This window comes from Ahaetulla prasina, chromosome 8 (assembly GCF_028640845.1).
Source record: "Ahaetulla prasina isolate Xishuangbanna chromosome 8, ASM2864084v1, whole genome shotgun sequence".
Lineage (NCBI taxonomy): Eukaryota > Metazoa > Chordata > Lepidosauria > Squamata > Colubridae > Ahaetulla > Ahaetulla prasina.
Genome location: NC_080546.1, coordinates 14,232,962 through 14,259,212, shown reverse-complemented (window position 1 = coordinate 14,259,212; position 26,251 = coordinate 14,232,962). Strand labels below are relative to the sequence as shown.

The 26,251-nt window shown below is 40.4% G+C and overlaps 1 protein-coding gene across 1 annotated transcript; it reads left to right on the top strand.

Moving 5' to 3' along the window:
• The first annotated feature begins 14,044 nt into the window (after window positions 1-14,044).
• LOC131203243 (placenta-specific gene 8 protein-like) lies at window positions 14,045-25,415 on the top strand. The gene is made up of 4 exons (XM_058193238.1): window positions 14,045-14,077; window positions 19,291-19,412; window positions 22,933-23,057; window positions 25,311-25,415. The coding sequence occupies exons 2-4, from the start codon at window positions 19,304-19,306 to the stop codon at window positions 25,413-25,415; spliced, it is 339 nt and encodes a 112-aa protein (XP_058049221.1). The 5' UTR covers window positions 14,045-14,077; window positions 19,291-19,303.
• Window positions 25,416-26,251: the final 836 nt, after the last annotated feature.

Genomic DNA, 26,251 nt, shown 5'->3' with positions numbered 1-26,251 from the left:
TAACAAAGCAAAATCTCAAAATGAGCATGACAAATATATGAACTTACCAGTGGTGAAAATCAATTTTTTTTACTACCGGTTCTGTGGGCATGGCTTGGTGGGCATGGTGTGGTTTGGTGGGCGTGGCAGGGGAAGGATACTGCAAAATCTCCATTCCCACCCCACTCTGGGGCCAGCCCAGAGGTGGTATTTGCTGGTTCTCTGAACTGCTCAAAATTTCTGCTACCGGTTCTCCAGAACCTGTCAGAACCTGCTGGATTTCACCCCTGGAACATAACCAAACTGCTTATTACTACTCCTAATAATAATGTTACTATGGCTAGTTTTATGATAGATATATAGACAGTATGATCACTCCATCCATTACAGAATTATGATATGAGACATCCTTCAAATAGATCGGCAGATAGCATTGATATGCTGTAAAGCTCACATGTTACATAGCAAGACATCCACAGACAGAAAGACATCCATGCAACAAACCTGTGCACATTTATCAAAGACATATTCTAAACCAGTCCTGTGTTGTGAATGCGTAATGGATGTGTGTGTCACTACCCAAAGTAAAACCAATTTTATCCAATTCTGGGTAATTTGCCCAGGTCTGAGAAGCAAGTTTGACCCTCTAATAGCCATAGTACTTAGACTTATATACCGCTTCACAGCGCTTTCCAGCCTTCTCTAAGCAGTTGACAGAGTCAGCTATTGCCCCCAACAATTTTGGTCCCACCTAAATTACCTACCTCAGAAGGATGGAAGGCCTAAATTACCCACCTCGGAAGGATGGAAGGCTGAGTCAACCTTGAGCCTGGTGAGATTTGAGCTGCCAAATTGCAGGCAGCTGGCAATCAGCAGAAGGAGCCTGCAGTACTGCACTCTAACCACTGTGCCACCGCAGCTCATATAGTAAATGTAAACACCATGTAGTCTTGCATCCCAGTGACAGCTCAAACATAAACCTGCTGGACATAACAGATATATTTGCCCACAACTCTAAATAGACATATGATATGGATTGAAGCTGTGAGGGTCACCAAAGGAAGCCATCACTTAAACCAGTGGTAGTCAACCTGGTCCCTACTGCCCACTAGTGGGCGTTCCAGCCTTTATGGTGGGCGGTAAGGGTTTTGTCAGATACTGAAGCACTTTTTTTTAAAATTTAATTGACTTTTTAAAAAAATTTCATAGCATTATTTTAAAACATTTTCATTAGGTTTTCATAAAATTCCCCGTGAAAATTTAAATTTCTGAAAATATACTATTTGTATCGCCCGCGCTTAAGTTTAGTTCACGTTACATCAGTGAAACTAAATGGCGTTATAGTGCGACCGCAAACAAAAGAGCCTTATCCCAGAATAGCTCGCGCATCTCCCCCCACACCACCCAGCTGTAACAGACAAGCAGAGCTGGTAGCCGGCGCCCCCCCCCCCAAACCCAATCTACGATGCGCGAGAGGCATGCACAGATGACGATACATGGCACATTACTGTGGAATCGGTGGGCGGTTAGAAAATTTTACTACTAACAGAGATACAAAAGTGGGCGGTAGGTATAAAAAGGTTGACTACCCCTGACTTAAACAGAAGGGGAGATATTGTCAAAACTAGGAAACAAGTAACCACGCAGCTGATAACTCAGTGGTATGAGGAAGGACCCAGGATTCAAATGTTGGGATTAATACATACAAAGGCCAAGATTTTTAGGTGTCTTTAGGTGGGTGATGTCTTATAGACTTATACAATAGGCATGGGCTCCTAAATACCTGCATTGAACCTATTATTTTATTTATTTATTTGTTTATTTTATTTATTTATCTTGTTGAGTACATATTAGATAATATATATGTATAAGCATGAATTGAATGCATACAATGAATACAGTTAAAGGGAGCATTAGGATTATTAATTATTAGCATTATTAATTTAATCTTCTTGTCTGCTTTATTGTGCAAAGCTTAAAACATAGAATAATAGAGTTGGAAGGGACCTTGGAGGTCTTGTAATTCAACCCCCTCCTCAAGCAGGGGACCTTGTACCATTTCAGACAAATGATTGTCTAGTCTCTTTTTGAAAGCCTCTAGTTATGAAGCACCCACAACGTCTGAAGGCAAGCTGTTCCATTGGTTGATTGCTCTCACTGTTAGGACATTTCTCCTTGGTTGTAAGCTGCTTCTTTTCTTGGTTAGCTTCCAGCTATTGTTTCTTGTCTTGCCTTTTCGTGAATTAAACGGAGAATCTAATTTCCATACATGTAAGAAACAAAATCTAGACAGCATACTAAAAAGCAGAGACATCCCCCTGCCAAAAAAAAAGTGTGTATAATCAAGGCTATGGTTTTCCCAGTTGCAATGTGTGGTTGTGACCATAAGAAAGGCTGAGCAACAAAGAATTGAGGCCTTTGAACTCTGGTGCTGGAGAAGATTCCTGCCAGTCCCTTGGACTGCAAGGAGATCAAACCGGTCAGTCCTAGAGGAGGTCAACCCTGACTGCTCTTTAGAAGGCCAGATCCTGAAGATGAAACTGAAATACTTTGGCCACCTAATGAGAAAGAAGGACTCACTGGAGAAGAGCCTAATGCTGGGAAAGATTGAGGGCAAAAGAAGAAGGGGACGACAGAGAACAAGGTGGCTGGATGGAGTCACTGAAGCAGTAGGCATGAGTTTAAATGGACTCTGGAGGATGTTAGAGGGCAGGAAGGCCTGGAGGAATGTTGTCCTTGGGGTCACGATGGGTTGGACATGACTTCGCAACTAACAAAAAAAAAAAATACCCAAAAGTTTCACATCTATGCATACATTGATAATCTGCCTGGAAGAAAGAGGAAGCAATGTAACTTCTCATTTTCTCCTGATGATCTTATTGCTGATAACAGTTCCCACTCAACAGTTCTTACTCAGTTCTCATTTAGCAATAGGAAAGCACTAATTGCCTTCCTTGTTGTCAGGAAATGGTTACTGTTGGGTTAAGGGGATCCTCTTTTGTATTAACCTTATAGTGAGGATGGGTTTGAAAGATTGGAGGTGAAGCCTTTAAGATGAAGCTATGATTCAACCAACTGGGGAGAAAAATATGTGTATATGGAAGATTCCAGAATATTGAATTACTCTGGATTTCAGAATAGAAACCGCTGCACAATAAATCTATTAAAAAAATGAAGTTGGAATTGAATAAATATCTCCAGAATTGTTGGGGTTTACTTAACATGTAATAGAACCGTTGCTGGAATAGATACCACAGCTCAGAAAAGTTCCCCCAAATAAAGGAGAATGCCATCATAGTTAGCAATAATGAATATATTAATAACAGATGCTTCCAAAACTGAAACACCGATCCAAATGAATAACAGAACACAATTCTCAAAGTGAGGATGAATAGAAAGCAAACAATTCATGAGGTCCTGTGAATTCTTGTAAGAAAAATCTGAAACTTTGATCTTTTCAAAATATATATGTAATATACTCTCTGTCCGTCATGCATCCAGCATAGAGTTTGTGCTGTGGCCTGTCAGCCACCAGCCCCTCCAGGAACCAAATCAGATGAGGAGGAGGCACAGGAGTCAGGGCCAGCATCAAGGCAATCTGAGAGCTCTGAGGGGGAAGAGGGAATGGAGCTGTCAGAGATAGAAATAGAGGCAGAGCCTGGGCCGTCCATCAGCCCTCAGATGGAGAGTCAACAGCCCCCAGGTCTGGAGGTGGCTGATGGGGAAGAGGAGGAACAGCTGGGTCCAGTACCTGATGTGCGGATGAGCAGAAGGCAGAGGAGAGGAGAGCACTGGAAATCCATGGGCCGGTCCTTGGGACGAAAGAGCCACTACTGCTAGTGAAGCCCCACCCTAGCTCTGGGGATAAAAGGCAGGGGGAGGAGATGAATAGGTGTGGCAGACAACTATTCATCTCCTCACTGGTCCGCCACTGATAGCCTGCACTTCCAAATTCTGTTGAAAATTGTCAGAATTCTTCTTGGAATCTGTGTGTGTCTCTGCTGCTGGAAGAACAACGGTAGGCACGTTTGTGCACTTATGCACTCCCCTTATGGTCCTCTTAGGAATGGGGTGAGGTCAATAGTAGAAAGTTTTTGATTAAAGCTTTTAGGATTATGGGAAGAGACCACAGAGTCAGGTAAAGTATTCCAAGCACTGATGATTCTGTTACAGAAGTCATATTTTCTGCAATCTAGATTAAAGCGGTTGACATTAAGTTTAAATCTATTGGTTGCTCTAGCATTATTGCAATTAAAGCTGAAGTAATCTTTAACAGGAAGGACATTACAATAGATGATTCTATGAGTTAAACTTAGGTCTTGTCGAAGGCGACGGAGTTCCAAGTTTTCTAAGCCTAGGATTTCAAGTCTGGTGGGATAATGTATTTTGGGGCGTGCATATAAGCGCACAAACGTGCCTACCGTTCCTGTCCTATTGTTTTTCTTTTCTTCTTCCTATATATATATATATGCTTATACCTCCTTATATTTACTCATATATGTGTTTATATACTATATAATCTTTTTGTATGATACCTACATATATTGTTGTGACAAAATAAATAAATAAATAAATAAATAAATAAATAAATAAATAAATAAATAAATAAATAAATAAATAAATAAATAAATAAATAAATAAATAAGAAAGCAAACACACCTTCCAGGACTTCCTTTGCAAATGTGGGAAGAGAGGGAGAGAGAGAGTCCTGGTGTGTTGGGCCAGTTCAGGGGGAAAGGGAGCAAGCGTCACTTTCCACAGGACTTAGAGACTTTTTTATTTATTTATTTATTTACATTTATATCCCGCCCGTTTCCGAAGATTCAGGGCGGCTTACAGTGTATAAGGCAATAGTCTCATTCTATTTGTATATTTACAAAGTCAACTTATTGCCCCCCCAACAATCTGGGTCCTCATTTTACCTACCTTATAAAGGATGGAAGGCTGAGTCAACCTTGGGCCGGGCTTGAACCTGCAGTAATTGCAGGCTACTGTGTTCTAATAACAGGCTCCTTACAGCCTGAGCTATCCACTTCATAGCCTGTTGTGAGAGAGTGGCTGCTGGCACCCCTAATAAAGGGAACGTTTCCTTAACTATAAAGGGCTTGCGGTGTTTGGGAGCCGGGTCAGAACAGTTTGTGTATTTTTATTGCTGTTCTTTAAAATGTATCGAGCTCCATCTGGTGGACAAACACAATTTTTTCCAACTTTTTGGAAAGTTGGTTTTGGTGGTTTTAGAGCACCCCATCATTCTGGAAAAAAGGTGCATCCTGAGAAGCCAGACTCCATTTTGTAGCTTTCTGAGGTAACAGAAACATCTAGAAGAGTCCAGCTTAGTCCATGAGACATGTTCTTCTGAGGACAAAATCTATAAGGGGCGTGCATAAGAGCACAAACGTGCCTACCGTTCCTGTCCTATTGTTTCCTTTCATTATATCCAATTAATATAGTTATTACATACTTATATATATGCTTATATATTATATAGTTACTTTCATGCTTATGCTTATATATACTGTTGTGACAAAATAAATAAATAAAAAATAAATAAAATAAATATATCCCATACATGGCATCACTATTTCACCTATCCTGTTCTTTAATAAAGTATCAAGATCTATGTTTACAGTCTGGCTTATTGAGGTATAGAAGGATTTAGCTGCATGTCGAGCTACACAGAGGGTAATATGTAGTGAGGCCAGAACAGCCCCAGTGGCTGGAAAATGGGCAATAGAAAACCAGTTTTAAAATGGGATTCAGAGAATCCAAGAAACTGCAGGAAAGAACACCTTCAGGACAATTACTTTAGTTTATGAAAAAAAGAAGTTTCATCTCACTAATGTTTTTCACTTTTTTTCAGATAGCTGCCTCCAAATATACAGCCTTTTAAGATTTTCAAAAGGTTTTCAATAAAGCCTAAAATCGAGATGTCAGAGCAGCGTTAGCAGTGCTGGAGGAGATATAAGAGTCAGGGTGTCAAAAAAATTAGTTCTGGAATGAAATCTCCTAGCACTTAGCAAGTTAGTCAAGCCAACTGTTGATATCCAACTATTTAGGGTTGTTCAGACTAAAAAGGGTATGGATGTGATCTCAGAGTAAATAAACAAAGAGTAAAATGATATCACTGGGAATGAAGAAAAGAAAAGAGAAAAGAAAAGAAAAGAAAAGAAGAAACAAAAAAGGAAAGGAAAGGAAAGGAAAAGAAAAGAAAAGAAAAGAAAAGTTTTCAAGGAAAAACAAAGAAAGTCCAATTGCCTTTTGAAAAAGCACCTTTAAGACAACCATGACTGTTAGATCGGGCAATGGAGGGAACACGAGACCAAGCTAGTGACAACAGCTGTTTTATTTAGTGTGAGACTTCAGCAAAGAATACAGGCAGAAGGTCCCCCTTTTATACACACCTGGACCAGGTGTCAGCCAATAGGATTTGAATGTTTTCCCGCTGGAAATTCACACCAATAGGAACATACACAACAATGACCTGGCTGACTGAGAATCACCATAGAAAAAAGAAAGAAGAGGAGAGGAAAGGAAAGGAAAGGAGAGGAGAGTGAATGGAAGGGAAGGTAGGAGAGGAAGGGAAAAAGAGGAGGAGAGAAGAGAAGAGAAGAGAGAAGGGAAGAGAAGAGAAGAGAAGAGAAGAGAAGAGAAGAGAAAAGAGAAGGGAAGAGAAGAGAAGAGAAGCACCTGGTGGTGTGTAAACAAGAAAAGAATCTTGCAAATATCAATCCAATTATCAAATGACCTTGGAAGACAGGAGGAAGACTAGGCAAAGGTCAGATAAGAGGCAGCTGAGCCCACAGATAAAATGGGGCATGGCAAAGAAGGGACCCTTTGGTGTGTGTTTTTTTCTTGGACACTAATGGTGGGGAGGAGGGCAAGATGTACTTCCAGACTGGGAAGATTCTGTTAATGCAACCTTACAATAAAAAGAGAACTGGTACTCCTGCATTTGATTCTTGTCTGGACTGCCCTGCAAGGCTGATACAAATACTCTTATTAAAGATCCTGAGGGGGTCTTGTTGCTTGTGGAAAGCAATGCTATCTTGCTTCATGTTCTGAATATTAAATTAGGCTGTTCACCAGTTTTAGAAAATCTGGAAAGATTTTGATACTTCCCCACAAAGTGCAGGGTAGCAAAGACATCACTCCTGATTCCACCTCCGTACCGATTTTTCGTAGACCAGAAGAAGATACAGAAACGTGGTGTGAAGAAGCCGATTTTCACAAAAAATCAAAGAAAAACAAAACTTTTTTTTAAAAAAATTCTGTATAGAAGCAGAAGGGGACGTCTCTTGGGTTTCATAGCCAAGGAACCTTCTGGAAATCAGTTTGAGTTATTTGTATACAATTTACCACAGAAGAGAAAAATAAGAGAATGGCTGATTGATTACAAAGTTACATGACAGACACCCATTCTCACAAAGCAAAGCTATCCCATAATATTCTATTAACTTCTTACTCCTATTTCCTTACCATATACCGTATTTTTCGGAGTATAAGATGCACCTTTTCCCCCCAAAAAAGTGGGTGCAAATCTGGGTGCGTCTTATATTCCGAATGTAACCCTGTCCAGCTTCTCAAACGGAGGTTTCAGAGGCTGAAAGAAGCTTCAGAAAAAAAGCCCCCAAACAGAGCTTCAGAAAAAAAGCCTCTGAAAGGAATTTCCAGAGGCTTTTTTTTTGAAGCTCTGTTTCGGAGGCTTTCACAGTCAGAAAAAACAGTTTTTTTCTGAAACAGAGTTCCAGAAGTTTCAGAGGCATAAAAAAAGCAGAAAAAAGCAAGGCACAGAGCTCACAACCAACGAATCTTTTGCCAAAATTCACCTCTGGGAACAGCTAATTGGGGATATTCTGGGAGGCCGATCTACCTGCCATTTTTCTTATTTTCCTCCCCAAAAACTATGGTGCGTCTTATACTCCAAAAAATACGGTATGTTCACTATCCCTTGTTGTGTTTTTTTACTTATACTTATAATAAACTTTGCTCATTTTTGGATCCTTGTGCAGACTGCTTAAGCTAAATATCATGCCATTTTCCTGAATTCCAGTATTGGGCTCAATTGCATTGGTAGCCATTTATAGGGTGGCCACACACTCTGGTTCTTGCTGACAGAAAATGTTACTTCTTGCAAGGGAATGCATGGCTAATCTAGCTGAAGTTAATTCAGAGCTATTATTAGTATTATTATTATTATTAATACTATTATTAAAAATTATTAATAAAACTTAGGCAAATTTCCACTTGTTCTACATTATATATTCACATTTAAGAGTTGTTTTTGAGAGCCAGTTTGGTCTAGTAGTGGTTAAGGCACCCAGTGAGAAACTAGGAGACCGGGAGTTCTAGTCCTAGTACTTTAGACATGAAAGGGCCTCTGGTGGCTCAACAGACTAAGACAGTCTGTTATTAACACAGCTGCTTGCAATTACTGCAAGTTCAAGTCCCACCAGCCCAAGGTTGACTCAGCCTTCCATCCTTTATAAGGTAGGTAAAATGAGGACCCAGATTGTTGGGGGCAATAAGTTGACTTTGTATATAATATACAAATGGATGAAGACTATTGCTTGACATAGTGTAAGCCGCCCTGAGTCTTCGGAGAAGAGCGGGATATAAATGCAAATTTAAAAAAAAAGCTGTCTGGCTTTGGGCCAATCCGGTATGTGACAACTTGGTGCGGTCAACTCGCCATGGCCAACTCGCTACAGGACAACTTGCCATGACTAACTCACCACAGGATAACTCACTGCAGGACAATTCAACAATGGGGCATGGCAAAGAAGGGACCCTTTGGTGTGTTTTTTTTTCTTGGACGCTAATGGTGGGGAGGAGGGCAAGGTGTACTTCCAGACTGGGAAGATTCTGTTAATGCAACCTTACAATAAAAAGAGAACTGGTACTCCTGCATTTGATTCTTGTCTGGACTGCCCTGCAAGGCTGATACAAATACTCTTATTAAAGATCCTGAGGGGGTCTTGTTGCTTGTGGAAAACAATGCTATCTTGCTTCATGTTCTGAATATTAAATTAGGCTGTTCACCAGTTTTAGAAAATCTGGAAAGATTTCGATACTTCCCCACAAAGTGCAGGGTAGCAAAGACATCACTCCTGATTCCACCTCTGTACCGATTTTTCGTAGGCCAGAAGAAGATACAGAAACGTGGTGTGAAGAAGCCGATTTCCACAAAAAATCAAAGAAAAACAAAACTTTTTTTAAAAAAATTCTGTATAGAAGCAGAAGGGGACGTCTCTTGGGTTTCATACCCAAGGAACCTTCTGGAAATCAGTTTGAGTTATTTGTATACAATTTACCACAGGAGACAAAAATAAGAGAATGGCTGATTGATTACAAAGTTACATGACAGACACCCATTCTCACAAAGCAAAGCTATCCCATAATATTCTATTAACTTCTTACTCCTATTTCCTTACCATATACCGTATTTTTCGGAGTATAAGATGCACCTTTCCCCCCAAAAAAAGTGGGTGAAAATCTGGGTGCGTCTTATATTCCGAATGTAGCTCCGTCCAGCTTCTCAAACGGAGGTTTCAGAGGCTGAAAGAAGCTTCAGAAAAAAAGCCCCCAAACAGAGCTTCAGAAAAAAAGCCTCTGAAAGGAATTTCCAGAGGCTTTTTTTCTGAAGCTCTGTTTCGGAGGCTTTCACAGTCAGAAAAAACAGTTTTTTTCTGAAACAGAGTTCCAGAAGTTTCAGAGGCATAAAAAAAGCAGAAAAAAGCAAGGCACAGAGCTCACAACCAACAAATCTTTTGCCAAAATTCACCTCTGAGAACAGCTAATTGGGGATATTCTGGGAGGCCGATCTAACTGCCATTTTTCTTATTTTCCTCCCCAAAAACTATGGTGCGTTTTATACTCCAAAAAATACGGTATGTTCACTATCCCTTGTGTTTTTTTACTTATACTTACTTACACTTATAATAAACTTTGCTCATTTTTGGATCCTTATGCAGACTGCTTAAGTTAAATATCATGTCATTTTCCTGAATTCCAGTATTGGGCTCAATTGTATTGGTAGCCATTTATAGGGTGGCCACACACTCTGGTTCTTGCTGACAGAAAATGTTACTTCTTGCAAGGGAATGCATGGCTAATCTAGCTGAAGTTAATTCAGAGCTATTATTAGTAATATTATTATAAATACTATTATTAAAAATTATTAATAAAACTTAGGCAAATTTCCACTTGTTCTACATTATATATTCACATTTAAGAGTTGTTTTTGAGAGCCAGTTTGGTCTAGTAGTGGTTAAGGCACCCAGTGAGAAACTAGGAGACCGGGAGTTCTAGTCCTAGTACTTTAGACATGAAAGGGCCTCTGGTGGCTCAACAGACTAAGACAGTCTGTTTTTAACACAGCTGTTTGCAATTACTGCAAGTTCAAGTCCCACCAGGCCCAAGGTTGACTCAGCCTTCCATCCTTTATAAGGTAGGTAAAATGAGGACCCAGATTGTTGGGGGCAATAAATTGACTTTGTATATAATATACAAATGGATGAAGACTATTGCTTGACATAGTGTAAGCCGCCCTGAGTCTTCGGAGAAGGGTGGGATATAAATGCAAATAAAAAAAAAAAGCTGGCTGGCTTTGGGCCAATCCGGTATGTGACAACTTGGTGCGGTCAACTCGCCATGGCCAACTCGCTACAGGACAACTTGCCATGACCAACTCACCACAGGATAACTCACTGCAGGACAATTCAACAATTCGAGTATGTAAAAATAATTTAAAAAAATATTTTAATTTTTGTCATTCACATTTCATTTTGTCTTTCCTTTTGCATCCATTCCTTAATGATTCTATTCCACCATTTCTTCGATATTAGTGTAATTCTTGTCCTGCAGTAAGTTGGCCTCAGAGAGTTGGCTGTAGCAAGCAGGCCGCTTTGAGTTGGCCACGCCGAGTTGTCCTAGACCAGGGGTGTCCAAACTACGGCCCGCGGGCCAATTGCGGCCCGCGGGTCAGTTTTTTTTGGCCCGCAGCAAATTCTGGAACTATAATTTAAAATGGCCCTTTTAAGCTGCGGCTCATGGCTCCTCCCCATGGGCGGGGAATAATGAAGGGAGGGGGCAGAGGAGGCGGCGAGCGGGAAAGAGGCTGCTGGCTGTGCCTGCCCCCAGCAGTTCTACCCTCACCTTCCTCGGGCCGCCATCGAGAAACAGGTGAGGAGGGGTTCTGTCCTCGCCTTCCTCGGGTGGGAATAACAAAGGGAGGGGGGGAGGCGGCAGCAAGCGCGAAAGAGGCTGCTGGCCGTGCCCGGCCCAGCCGCCCTGTCCTCGCCTTCCTCGGGTGGGGATAACGGGGAGGGGAGGCGGCAGCAGCGCGAAGAGGCTGTTGGCGTGCCCGCCCAGCAGCTCTGTCTCGCCTTCCTCGGGTGGGAATAACGAAGGGAGGGGGGGGGAGGCGGCAGCAAGCGCGAAAGAGGCAGCAAGCGCGAAAGCAGCGCGTCACCAAAAGGAGAGACCCGACAGTCTTTTAATCCGGTGTAAAATTGGAGGCTTGGGTGGAATTTTAAATCAAAGGAATGCATTGATCAAACCAATATGCAATTCGGGGGGAAAAATCCTGCTGGGCGTGTTGCACGAACTGGACACATCAATCCACGCGCCTTGGTTGCACTGAAGTAAATTCCGCGCAAATCCCGAGTTAAAAGCTCGGAGGGTTAACAGCGCCTGCCGTCTAGACAGGGGAAAAAGGGAGCGCGCTCCATTTCTAAGGGTGGGTGGGAAATGAGCGGACTGCTAGGCGGCGCAAGAAGAAATCTCAGGAATAAGAAATGCAAAACCCAAATCCGAGCCAAAGTCTTTCCAGGGTTTGAAAACCTGGGCAAGGCGGATTTTCTGGCTTCTGCAGAAGCGGGAACCAGGAGTCTGCCGGGGAAGGATCCGCCGAGTATCTTCCGGGTTTTCTCCAGTTTCAAAGAAACCCTCTTTTCCCCCCGGCGCGCTTCTTCCAATCTGCAGGGCTCGAATCGCCAGCCTGGGGGCTGATCGCCGCCTTGCTGCTCTCTTCCGGCTGCCCCACCTGCTCTCCTCTGGCAGCAACCAAGGCCCGACTCCTCCGGCCGGCAGACTGCGGGCTCTGCCTCCCTTCCCCGGCGCTTCCTCTTCTTCCTCCTCCTCTTGCTTTTACCGCACCCGCGGCTACCGCTGCAGCCCTTGACGCAGCTTGACCGACGGGCGGAGCGGATCCGGCCAGTCTTGCCTCCTCCCTCCTTGTGTCCCGGGGGAAGGAAGGATCCAGTTTGCTATGGCGCTGTGCCGGTTTCTATGGCTACCCTCCGATACTGGAGCCGCCGCCGCCGCCGCCTCTTGCCAAGACAAACCACTCGGCGGCGCCTGCAGCCACCACTTTTCACCCTAAATCCCTCCGCGGGCTGATCCCTGCAGGAGCCATAAGCATCCCTCTCCTGTACCTCTTCCTTCTCCCGGTCTGGAGAGAAAAACAAAAGTATCCAGGTGGGCCTCGATGGGAGAATTGCAATTATCTTGAAAAGGAATAGCCGGACTAGGGGACACCCCCGAGGGGGTATCTTAATTTTTGGATAAACTTCTTTCTTTTGGATGCTTCTGGGTGGAAATTCCTGGGGAGAACACCAGACCCCAAAGAGTGAAGCTCATACCCTGGGAGTCCGCAGGTTACTCGACAGATGCTCAGAGGTATTGGGTTTTTTCCCCCCTTTATACAGATTCTGTATAAAGTCAGCACCCACCCACCCACCCTCCTACAGAATGAAGTATTTTGGGGGATATTAAAAACAAATAGAATTAGAATAGAATAGAATTGAATTGAATTGAATTGAATTGAATTCTTTATTGGCCAGGTGTGATTGGACACACAAACTCGGTAACTTTAAAGTAGGTGGACTTCAGCTCCCAGAATTCCCCAGCTATCAATGGTACTCATCAAGAAAATTGAATTGCATGTTGTTATGTTACTACAAACTGAATGTGACTCAGCCATATAACATGATGCCCAGAGTTGCATTATCACAGAGATGGAAGGCATATAAATTCAATAAATAATGGCTGCGATATAAATAATGCAAATGTATTTTATCTTGCATTATCAGAAATAGGTCTTTTTTCTGCATTAATCATTCTTTACTTTCAGTACAGGGTCCAATTTTGAGTACCACAAATATGGATTGAGACCAATTTAGATACATTTGGAGAGAAGCAACAGGGATGATCGAGAGTCTAGAACAGGGGTGTCCAAACTTGGTCTCTTTGAGACTTGTGGACTTCAGTTCCCAGAGTTCCTCAGCCAGCTTTGAATTTACTCAGTCACATGAGCAGTTAGCCACGCCCACCAGTCACATGACCACCAAGCCACACCCCAAAATAAGCCACGCCCATTCCCCCCCCCCCCCCGTGGCCCGGGCCTTTGCTTATTTTTCTGTATTTGGCCCTCACTCAAAAAAGTTTGGACACCCCTGTCCTAGACCCAAGCCAATCACTAGGAGACAGTGAATTCAAGTTTCATTTTAGGCATGAAATCCAACTGGGTGGCTTTGGGCCAGGCACCCTCTCCCATCCCATAATTTTAAACTCAGGTGACAAGCTGATCAGTCAATTCCTGTCACAATCAATGGATCGACACTTACCGGTAGGTTGATCTGACAAAAAAACCCCAAAACATCTAACTTTGTGTTTATGGGAAAATGCTAGGAAGATTTTTTTTATATAAAGGCCTATCTTCCATTAGCAGAAATCCACATCAGTATTTTTGATCTGCAAGTACTTTTCTTTAACATAAACATCTAATTACTTTGCTGGGAAACTGCACAGGTTTCCAGTTGCTATGCTGAAATACCTCTGTAATTATCTTTTGATTTGACAGAGAAGACACCACAGCTGCTGCTAAGGGCTTGGTTAAGTGGCAACTGTCTCACCTCTCCGTAATATTACAAGCCAATAGGATCTAAATAGAAAGCCTTGAAAATTTGGGAGCTCCCTGGAAAACAAACAGGAGGGTAATCTGATCATTAATTTTCATTTTTCCAAGTCAGAAGATGATGACAAGAAAGGGTTCCTAGCAGAAGAAGGACTTTCTAACTCCTCAAAAGCATTATCACAGGTCAGAAACAGAATTAATTGATTTGATATTTCTTTGTCCTAATCCGATTTAGTTGCCAAAGATGGACTGATGCAAAACGCAGAAGGTACTGAGAATTAAGAGGACAGAACACAAGGGAACAATCTGGCCCATAATAATGGCCCACGTTAAAGACGGGTTCATGAAGCAATTCAATACTGTATTTTTAATACGTACTAATCATTTTGGAATGAACCTTAATATGAATTGCTTTAAAACCCCATTAGCTTTGGATCACATCTGTGTTGTAGGCTATTGTTTTCAGTAAGTCTTGAAAATAGGTCTTCATAGCAGGGAAGTTTATAAAAACTTTAGAATTTGTAACCGTGTGCTATAGAACTCAATATATAGTAGTTATTTTTCTGACTCAGATTGAGTGAATACCGATTCTCCAGGTTTAGTCTTACTTTACTCTCCTTTAATAATTGCTCCCTCTGATTATCACCAAGTAGCACTTATTTCTAAAATTTCTTAGATTCGGAGAAATTACAAAGCCAGACATTTTAATGGGCAAGATAATCTTTTTAATAGGATTCATTTGAATGCAGAATCAACCCACAAACATAGCACAGGTCTGCAATTTGCAAAACATCATGGAGGGTTTTTTTTCCCACAAGAAAAAATAATTTGAACACATGCACCTTCAGTTTTTTCCACCTGACTCTTTAATTTACCTGGCAGGGTTTGCAATGGAATCTTTAAGGTTTCCATCCCGGGCCAAGGACTTTCAACATCTTTATCTATGGAGATTCTCAATCATCCAGATCATGGTTATCCCAAATATGCTTTTTCAAGAAGCAACTGGACTTTAACTGGAGTTGAAGTCATAAAAAGGCCATCGTTCCTGTCATACGTAGATGGTAAACTGATGCCTGGTTGATTTTGTCTTTATATGAAGCTAAAAACAATTTCAGGTTAGGAAACTGGACGAGAAGAGAACCCTCTAGCACAGGGATATCGAACTCGATTTCATTGAGGGCCGCATCAGGGTTGTGTTTGACCTCGGGGTGGGGGGGAATGGGCATGGCCAGCTCAACATCACTTGTGTTGGGGGCACCTGTGGGGGCCCGAGTGCTCTGCCAGTTAAAATAGACTCACGAGCTCCGTTTTTGGCTGCAAAGGCCTCCTGCAACCCTCTGCCAGCAAAAATGGCGCTTGGGAGGGCTGCCTGCAGCTCTACCGAGCTCCATGTTCCCTGGCAGAGGCACTATGGGCCGGTCCTTTGCTGTTTCCAGGGTGGCCCACAGGCCAGATCTAAGCACCCTGCAGGGCAGATCCCGCCTCCAGGCCTTGCATTTGACGCCCCTGTTCTAGCAAATAATAGGACCGGTGATAAGCAGGAGACTGAGAGTTCAAGTTTCTCCCGAGCCATGAAAGCCAGCTGGATAACTTGGGCCAGTCTCTCTCTCTGTCTTAACCCAATTCACCTTACAAGGTTATTGTTATGGGGAAAATCAAATCCTGTTCCTGTCAGGAGTGGCGTTCCTCAAGGCAGCGTTCTTGGACCAACACTCTTCATATTATACATTAATGATCTCTGTGACCATATCACAAGTAATTGTGTTCTCTTTGCTGACGATGTCAAACTATTTAACACCACCAACAATACAACTACCCTTCAAAAAGACCTTGACTTTGTATCCAAATGGTCTAAAACTTGGCAACTCCAAATCTCAACCAGCAAATGCTCAGTCTTACATATTGGAAAAAAGAACCCAAACACTAAGTACAAGCTTGATGGACATTACCTTACAGATGACCCCCACCCTGTTAAAGACCTTGGAGTTTTAATATCAAATGATCTAAGTGCCAAAGCCCACTGCAACTACATCGCAAAAAAGGTTTTAAGAGTTGTAAACCTAATCTTGCGTAGCTTCTTCTCCAAAAACACTACACTACTAACCAGAGCATATAAAACATTTGCTAGACCAATTCTTGAATACAGCTCGCCTGTCTGGAACCCATACCAAATTTCTGACATCAACACAATTGAACGTGTCCTGAAATATTTTACAAGAAGAGTTCTCCACTCCTCTGAAAACAACAAAATACCTTATGCCACCAGACTTGAAATCCTAGGTTTAGAAAACTTAGAACTCTGCCGCCTTCGACATGACCTGAGTTTAACTCATAGAATCATCTATTGCAATATCCTTCCAAAACTACTTCAGCTTCAATTGCAACAATACAAGAGCAAACAATAGATTTAAACTTACTGTTAACCGCTTCAAACTTGATTGCAGAAAATATGATTTCTGTAACAGAGTCATTAACACTTGGAACACACGACCTGACTCTGTGATCTCTTCTCAAAATCCCAAAATCTTTAACCAAAAACTATCTACTATTGACCTTACCGCATTCCTAAGAGGACTGTCAGGGACGTGCATAAGAGCAAAAAAGTGCCTACCGTTCCTGTCCTATCGTTTCTTTTCATTATATCCAATTAATATAGTTATTACATACTTATGCTCATATATATGCTTATAAATTATATAGCTATTTCATTTCATGTTAATGCCTATATATACTGATATGACAAAATTAAACAAAATGGGAGAAGGAATGTATGCTGGATATGTTTGCCGCCTTGAATTATTTGTAAAAAAACAATAACAAAGGCAGGATGCAAATAAAATAAAATGGTCAGAGGTATTGGAAGGGTCAAAAATAGAATAGAATAGAATAGAATAGAATAGAATAGAATAGAATAGAATAGAATAGAATAGAATATCAGAATTGTTTCTAAAGACAGTACAAGGAAGAGGCGATTTAAAGATAATTTCTACATATTCCCAATCATTACATCTCACGATTTCATTTAATCCAAGTTTCATTCCTCCTCCAACCATTTTTTTTCCCCCTTAAGTTTGTTTTTTTTCTTCCCTTGACTGAAACAAAAATTACTTCCTCATTTAAAAAAAGATCTAGCCTATTGTCTAGTAGGATAATCCCCCGTCAATTTTAAAATATATTGAATATAATATAAAATATATATATATATATTGACCATCAATTGTGTTGTAAATGTTGTACCTTGATGAAGGTATCTTTTCTTTTATGTACACTGAGAGCATATGCACCAAGACAAATTCCTTGTGTGTCCAATCACACTTGGCCAATAAAAAATTCTATTCTATTCTATTCTATTCTATTCTAAAACACAAAAGCAGGAGTCAGCCAGTGGGCAGAATTTATTACAGCTCAGTGAAGAGAAGTCAAAAGAGGAAGAAGACGGGGGCGGGGGAAAGGCTTGAAATCTTGCCTTGTGTGATAAAGCAAAGAAATATTGGAGTAGGATTCGTATCCTAATACAGAGAATTCTCTTAAAGTGAATATAGAAAGAAAACCAGAGACTTTTCTTTTGAGTTGAATGGAAAAAGACTTGGATTTTCTTTTTAATGGAACTTTGATATCACATATGTTGATGGCAGCAAGATTACTTTACGCACAGAAATGGAAGGTTACCTCAATCCCCACAAATGGATGAATGGCTGCAAAAACTGATGGAGTTAACAGAGATGGCTAAATCGACTGTTTTGATCAAAGGAAAAAAAATACAAATACCTTTATTTCTACTTGGAAACCACTGCTGGACTTCATGCTTGAGGCAGGAAAAAAAAATGAAACTTTGATTTTGGGTTTTACCGATCAGATAGATTTGTTGTTATAGAAATGGCTAGTTTATTCTATTATGTAACAATAAAAAGTTGAGATTAGATGTTGATGCCTTATTCTACTGCACTAAAGGGAGTCAGAACTCAATGGCTTTTTTTTTCCTTTTTCCCTTGCTTTCCCCACACTAACCACTTCTCTTTTCCCTTCCTGAATTTCTCTACTATTTACTTTTGTATTCTCTTTGCATGCTATGTTATAAAATAATAAAAATTGTATAATAAAATAAAAATAAAAGAAATCTTGCTTTGCTTGAAACTTTTCTGCCTTTGTTTTGTATTTATTTTAAACTAAACTAAGTTTTCCAAGTTTTTATCTCCCTGGATCAAATTTGCTTGTTGAAAAGACCCTCTTGTAAAATTTGTATTATATTACAGAATGTGAATCCACATTTAAAAAAAAAATTGGGGGGATCAGATTCAAAAGTAACACAAATATAAAGGTGACCATTTTTACAGAGGAAAGCTAAGGATAAATTAAGCATTTCATTTCTAATTCTCACCCTCACCCTCCCAATGTCTAAATTTTGAAATGCTTGTTTATTTTTATTTATTGAATATCTATACTGTCTACTATAATTTAAAGAGGAAAAACAAGAAGAAAACAGTTTTTCTGCGGCCGTGAAGAATCTCTGCTGCTTGCAATACAGCTGATACAGCACCAGAAGGCAAGACAAGAAACGATGGATGGAAACTAATCAAGGAGAGAAGCAACTTGGAACTTCCTAACAGTGAGGACAATTAACCAGTGGAACAGCTTGCCTTCAGAAGCTGTGCATTCCCCATCACTGCAGATTTTAAAGAGAAGACTGGACAGCCACCTATTTGAAATGGTCTCCTGCTTGAGCAAGGGGTTGGACTACAAGACCTCCAAGGTCCCTTCAAACTCTATTCTGATTGGTTGGTTGATTGGTTGGTTGGTTGGTTGATTGATAAGACACTCTGAAGATATTAAAATTTGCTTCCCTCCCTTACAGTTGTTCCTATAAGACTATTTGTTAATTGCGCAGCATGGAAAAGCACCTTTGGAACAACCACGACCTAGATGAAAACCAACCATGACCTGAAAATCTCCATAGACAAAAAAAAAGGAAGATGTAGGATAGAAAGTAACTCTATCATGCTAGAATACTAGACTGTCTTTGACTATCAGCAATAGGACAGAGCATTGGTCAACTTAATTTGCTTTCAGAGAGTGAGATAAGCCAATGGCTTGCCAGCAGCCAACCAGTTTCAAGATCACAAAGCATAAGGACTAGAACCAAGGGAGGAAGGAGCAATTGTCTGAGTGCAGATGGAATCTGTGTTTCAAAACAACAGAGGCCAACTGGCCATTCAGTATGGCTCTGTCCCAGGTTGAGAGAAAGATTCTCACAGTACAAATTTGTGTATCTGAAAAACTTCATCCAGAATCCAATCTAGCAACCAGATTCCATCCAGTGGAGTTGGGACTGAGATCATGATCTACCCAGCCTGTTCATTAATCTCTTTTCTTTTTGACTCTGTTTTTCTTTTTCTTAGAATATTGCCCACCATGAGTGTTCAACCAAAGGTTGTCACTCAGCCACAGGTGGTGGCGGCCCAGCCCAAGACAAACAACTGGCAAACGGACTTATGTGACTGCTTTAGCGACTGTGGAGTCTGTAAGTGACCAGGCCAATAACTGACAATGGGGTTTTCAAAGCCTTCTTAGGCACTTCGAAAGATTGGGATGAATATCCCTCCAGATTGGATAGGTTGCAGAAATAAATTATTCTTTATAATTTGAGCAATGGATGTTTAATTATTGATCAGTCTATTGGATTGGAATTAGGATGGCAAGATATAAAAGGAGACACGTCTTCTATGCTATTAAAAGTTGTGTATGGAACTTTAAATATTTATTTTATTTATTTATTTTGTCACAACTATGTAAGTATAATACAAAAAGATTATATAGTATATAAACATATATATGAGTAAATATTAGGAGGTATAAGCATATATATATATAGGAAGAAGAAAAGAAAAACAATAGGATAGGAACGGTAGGCACGTTTGTGCTCTTATGCACGCCCCTTATGGTCCTCTTAGGAATGGGGTGAGGTCAATAGTAGAAAGTTTTTGGTTAAAGTTTTTAGGATTTTGGGAAGAGACCACAGAGCCAGGTAAAGTGTTCCAAGCACTGATGATTCTGTTACAGAAGTCATATTTTCTGCAATCTAGATTAAAGCGGTTAACATTAATACATGTAAATAAATACATGTAGGAGATGACGAGACTGAGCCCGAAGGTGGAGTCAAACATACCATCAGTTTGGAGTTGCTATGCTCCCACAAGAGATCTAAATCCAGCCCCCGATGAATTCTGTTGACTCTTATTTAACACCAACCTGCCTTGACCGTTAGTAGATCAGATTCTTGTATAAAGCATGAGGTAAACCCATAGTACTTTTGAACTCTCTCCCGGCACCTGGATTCTTGTGCCTGATGCTACACAACTGAAGAATTATGCTAAAAGGTGTTTGTTTGTTTTTTAAAGAAAAGAATATGATGTTCTCCTGAGGTTTTGAATTTTAATTTTCATAAACTTGCTGTTTTCAGAGCTTGGTTGTTTTCTTGCCCATGTTTCATTACCCAGGTAGGGAATATCATCAGTTCTGGGACAGCATCCATGCTAGTACTAAAGCTGTTACTTACTTCGGCAATGAAATATCTGCAACGAAACAACCAAGTTCAGAGAGCACCAAGGTCACAACAGTTCAAATGTGAGTTACAAATATTACTTTCTATTGGTAATTGTCAGCCACAGTTAATCAGATCTATTTTCTTGCACATGTTTCATTACCCAGGTAGGCAGGGTTGGGTTCTACTTACTTTCACTACCAGTTAGCTCTCGGTAACACGCACACGCGAAGCACACGTGCATCGGTTCTGCACATGTGCAGAATGTCTGTGATGACATCCGGGTGGGTGGGCAGAGCCTCCCGCTGCCACCGCAACCGGTTTGCACAAAGCGGGGCGAACCGGTAGCAACCCACCTTTCCAGATAGGGAATATCATCAGGGCTAGGACAGCATCACTGCTAGTACTAAAGATGTTACTTACTTTGGTAATGAAATATCTGAAAGAAAACAACCAAGTTCAGAGAGCACCAAGGACACAACAGTTCCAATGTGAGTTACAAATATTACCTTCTATTGGTAATTTTCAGGCACAATTAATCAGATCTATGTGCGAAGAATTCAATTAGCTCTTTTATTACTGTAGCTATAACATAGAAATCTTCTCAGACTGGCAGTATGCACCTGGGTCAGACTAGATAAGGTTAAGAATAGAATAGAATAGAATTTTTATTGGCCAAGTGTGATTGGACACACAAGGAATTTGTCTTGGTGCATATGCTCTCAATGTACATAAAAGAAAAGATACGTTCATCAAGGTACAACATTTACAACACAATTGATAAGCACATTCAAGGAAGATCACACTTCATTCTCTTATGCCCATGTACGGATTCCAGATTCCACCTTGATGAACGTATCTCTTCTTTTATGTACACTGAGAGCATATGCACCAAGACAAATTCCTTGTGTGTCCAATCACACTTGGCCAATAAAATTCTATTCTATTCTATTCTATTCTATTCGTTCCCTGTTTGATCCCACTCCCTGGCTCAGCCAGTCTCTTTCTGACAGTAATTTCCTTAATTCTACAACTGAGTGTGCTATTAATTTAATATTTAGAATTTAGAATAGAATTTAGAATTTAGAATAGAATTTTATTGGCCAAGTGTGATTGGACACACAAGGAATTTGTCTTGGTGCATATGCTCTCAGTGTACATAAAAGAAAAGATACGTTCATCAAGGTACGACATTTACAACACAATTGATGGTCAATATATCAATATAAATCATAAGGATTGCCAGCAACAAGTTATAGTCATACAGTCATAATTTATTTATTTATTTATTTATTTTATTTATTTTATTTAATTTTTATACCGCCCTTCTCCCGAAGGACTCAGGGCGGTGTACAGGCATAATAAAAACCAGCAATACAATATACAAATTTAAAATCCCATTTAAAAAACTTATTTAAATTAGCCCAATGATTAAAATTTACTCTACTAAAACCCCATTTAAAATTAATAAATTTAAATTTAAAATCCCAATTTAAGCCAGCCAGCGGATAAAAGGTGAGTCTTGAGTTCGACGAAATGTCCGAAGGTCAGGAATTTGGCGTAAGCCGGGAAGCTCGTTCCAGAGGGGGGGACCCCCCACAGAGAAGGCCCTCCCCCTGGGGCCCGCCAGCCGACATTGTTTGGCGGACGGCACCCTGAGTAGTCCCTCTCTGTGGGAGCGTACGGGTCGGCACCCTGAGTAGTCCCTCTCTGTGGGAGCGTACGGGTCGGTGGGAGGCGTATGGTAACAGCAGGCGGTCCCGTAAGTGGAAAGAGATTGGTGATGGGAACTATGAAACGATTAATAGTAGTGCAGATTCAGTAAATAGTCTGACAGTGTTGAGGGAATTATTTGTTTAGCAGAGTGATGGCCTTCAGGAAAAAACTGTTCTTGTGTCTAGTTGTTCTGTTGTGCAGTGCTCTATAGCGTCGTTTTGAGGGTAGGAGTTGAAACAGTTTATGTCCAGGATGGGAGTGATCTGCAAATATTTTCACGGCCCTCTTCTTGATTCGTGCAGTATACAGGTCCCCAATGGAAGGCAAGTTGGTAGCAATTATTTTTTCTGCAGTTCTAATTATCCTCTGAAGTCTGTGCCTTTCTTGTTGGGTTGCAGAACCGAACCAGACAGTTATAGAGGTGCAAATGACAGACTCAATAATTCCTCTGTAGAACTGAATCAGCAGCTCCTTGGGCAGTTTGAGCTTACTGAGTTGGCGCAGAAAGAACATTCTTTGCTGTCCTTTTTTAATGATGTTTTTGATATTAGCTGTCCATTTGAGATCTTGCAATATGATAGAACCTAGAAATTTGAAATTTAATATGTTTTGTAAATGAGTTTTTTCAACTCTCCTCCATGCTAGGTGGTGTTTTTAACTAGCATTTCCATTTTCAGTTTTGACGTTGCAGAAATAGTATGATTTGCACTTTCTGGACCATAAATTTTATGTCATTCAAGACTATACAAAACTATTTCTACATTTTTTTTCTTTCTCTCTATAGGTCTCTGTGGATGTTTCTGTTTCCCTTGTTTGTCATGCCAAGTTGCTACAGCTATGAATGAATGTTGTTGCTGTGGCGGAACTGTCACCATGCGAGCGGTTTACAGGACAAAATACAATCTCCCTGTAAGTAGATTATCTTGCCTAAGACTAGACAAACATCAGGTTTATAAACTCTAGTTAAAAAACAAACAAACTAGAGTCTTAAGTAATACTTGTGAAATCGGAGAGAAATACCAAGTCAGACACGGGCTGGGACAACCAACTTGCTGCAGGATAACTTGTCATGGCCAACTCGTCATGGGACAACTCACCAAGGGGAAATTCAACAATTCACTTTAATTATTTAAAATAATTATTTTAATTTCAGTCATTTTAATTTTAGTCATTCACAACTGGGGGGGGGAAGAAACATTATGGCTAAAATTTCAATTAAGAATTTTTTTTAAAATTTACATTTATATCCCGCCCTTCTCCGAAGACTCAGGGCGGCTTACAGTGTGTAAGGCAATAGTCTCATTCTATTTGTATATATTTACAAAGTCAACTTATTGCCCCCCCAACAATCTGGGTCCTCATTTTACCTACCTTATAAAGGATGGAAGGCTGAGTCAACCTTGGGCCTGGTGGGGCTTGAACCTGCAGTAATTGCAGGCTGCTGTGTTTTAATAACAGGCTTCTTACAGCCTGAGCCACTACGGCCCTTTTATTTTTATTTGAATATTTTGAATTGTTTATGATAAGAAAATGTAAATACTCTGTTCATGAACTATGGTTGTGTGGAAGGGGGGGGAATTAAAAAAACAATAAAAACTTGTTAAAAAAAAGGATGGGAAGGCAAGTTGGTAGCAATTATTTTTCTGCAGTTCTAATTATCCTCTGAAGTCTGTGCCTTTCTTGTTGGGTTGCAGAAACGAACCAGACAGTTATAGAGGTGCAAATGACAGACTCAATAATTCCTCTGTAGAACTGAATCAGCAGCTCCTTGGGCAGTTTGAGCTTACTGAGTTGGCGCAGAAAGAACATTCTTTGTTGTTCTTTTTTAATGATGTTTTTGATATTAGCTGTCCATTTGAGATCTTGCAATATGATAGAACCTAGAAATTTGAAATTTAATATGTTTTGTAAATGAGTTTTCAACTCTCCTCCATGCTAGGTGGTGTTTTTAACTAGCATTTCCATTTTCAGTTTTGACGTTGCAGAAATAGTATGATTTGCACTTTCTGGACCATAAATTTTATGTCATTCAAGACTATACAAAACTATTTCTACATTTTTTTCTTTCTCTATAGGCCTCTGTGGATGTTTCTGTTTCCCTTGTTTGTCATGCCAAGTTGCTACAGCTATGAATGAATGTTGTTGCTGTGGCGGAACTGTCACCATGCGAGCGGTTTACAGGACAAAATACAATCTCCCTGTAAGTAGATTATCTTGCCTAAGACTAGACAAACATCAGGTTTATAAACTCTAGTTAAAAAACAAACAAACTAGAGTCTTAAGTAATACTTGTGAAATCGGAGAGAAATACCAAGTCAGACACGGGCTGGGACAACCAACTTGCTGCAGGATAACTTGTCATGGCCAACTCGTCATGGGACAACTCACCAAGGGGAAATTCAACAATTCACTTTAATTATTTAAAATAATTATTTTAATTTCAGTCATTTTAATTTTAGTCATTCACAACTGGGGGGGAGGAAAGAAACATTATGGCTAAAATTTCAATTAAGAATTTTTTTTTAATTTACATTTATATCCCGCCCTTCTCCGAAGACTCAGGGCGGCTTACAGTGTGTAAGGCAATAGTCTCATTCTATTTGTATATATTTACAAAGTCAACTTATTGCCCCCCCAACAATCTGGGTCCTCATTTTACCTACCTTATAAAGGATGGAAGGCTGAGTCAACCTTGGGCCTGGTGGGGCTTGAACCTGCAGTAATTGCAGGCTGCTGTGTTTTAATAACAGGCTTCTTACAGCCTGAGCCACTACGGCCCTTTTATTTTTATTTGAATATTTTGAATTGTTTATGATAAGAAAATGTAAATACTCTGTTCATGAACTATGGTTGTGTGGAAGGGGGGGGAATTAAAAAAACAATAAAAACTTGTTAAAAAAAAGGATGGGAAGGCAAGTCCCATGGATTAGGGATTGTCATCTGTGGCACCATGAAAAAGGATATTCTTGGTGGTAGCCCCTCGGTGCTCCCCTACCCTATTGCTTTGTAACTTTGAACGGTAACTGAATAAACTGTTGTAAGTCAAGGACTGCCTGTATTTTGCCATCCAACACAAACTTAGCCTTTCATGATTCCACATCTCTACATCACGATTTTATTGAAAAGGTTATGGATTCATTTGATCTCTTTTCTTTTCAACAGGGATCCATCTGTGGGGATACCTGTGTTGTGGCCTGTTTCCCTGCTTGTTCTCTCTGCCAAGTCCAGAGAGATATCAAAAAAAGGAAAGAAATGGGAATATTCTAGAAGACTTCCGCCTAAACTCCTTTACATTCATCCTTTTTGCATTAGAATTCTGAGAAGTAAGACGCAGGATAGTAGCTTGTGGGAAGTACCATTATTTAGAGGCACCCTTGCTTTATAATTCTAAGCATATTCTTCACTCAGAAGTTAAATTTTAGTACTGATTCAAAGCTCGAAATCCAATCACACAAAAATCTGCCGTTTTTTGTCCTGTGTTTGCGTGATCTCCCTATTTCATTTAAAATGGAAAACAAAACATTTTGGTTGATGCTGCTATTAAAAAGTTAGGATAGGGGGGAAAAATAGGGGGAAAAAGACATTAGTAGACCTTTGAAGATTTATTGGTGTATCTATCATTCTGCTGTTCCTATTTTAAGGCTATTGGTGATTTTGGTTTGCAAGATGTAGTAACTGGAGAATTACAGTCTAGAGCCATTAGCCATAACTAGCCTACCTGGAACTGTTTGCTGTCCAGATGTGAGGGACTAAAATTATTGTGATTCCCAGCCATCACAGCTTTAATTAAAGGAGATATAAAACAACATATATGGAGAATACCATCTTAAGAAAAATTAGTGTATGTGATTGCTTAGCTAGTAAACTATGTTGTTCTTACTCTCCTAGCTAGTGGTACTTTCCTAATGCTGGAAACTGCCAGGCAGGCTGCAAGGAGGAATCAAGTGAGAGTCTAGCTTGGAGTCCTTGAGCTCCAGAAGGTTACACCTGACAGCTGGTAGTCTCTGTCTGTTTCCATCACTACCATGAAGTTTCATTTCTCTGAGACTGTCATATCTCATAGTAAAATTAAAGCTCTTTTACTTGAAATTCTTCAAGTAGAA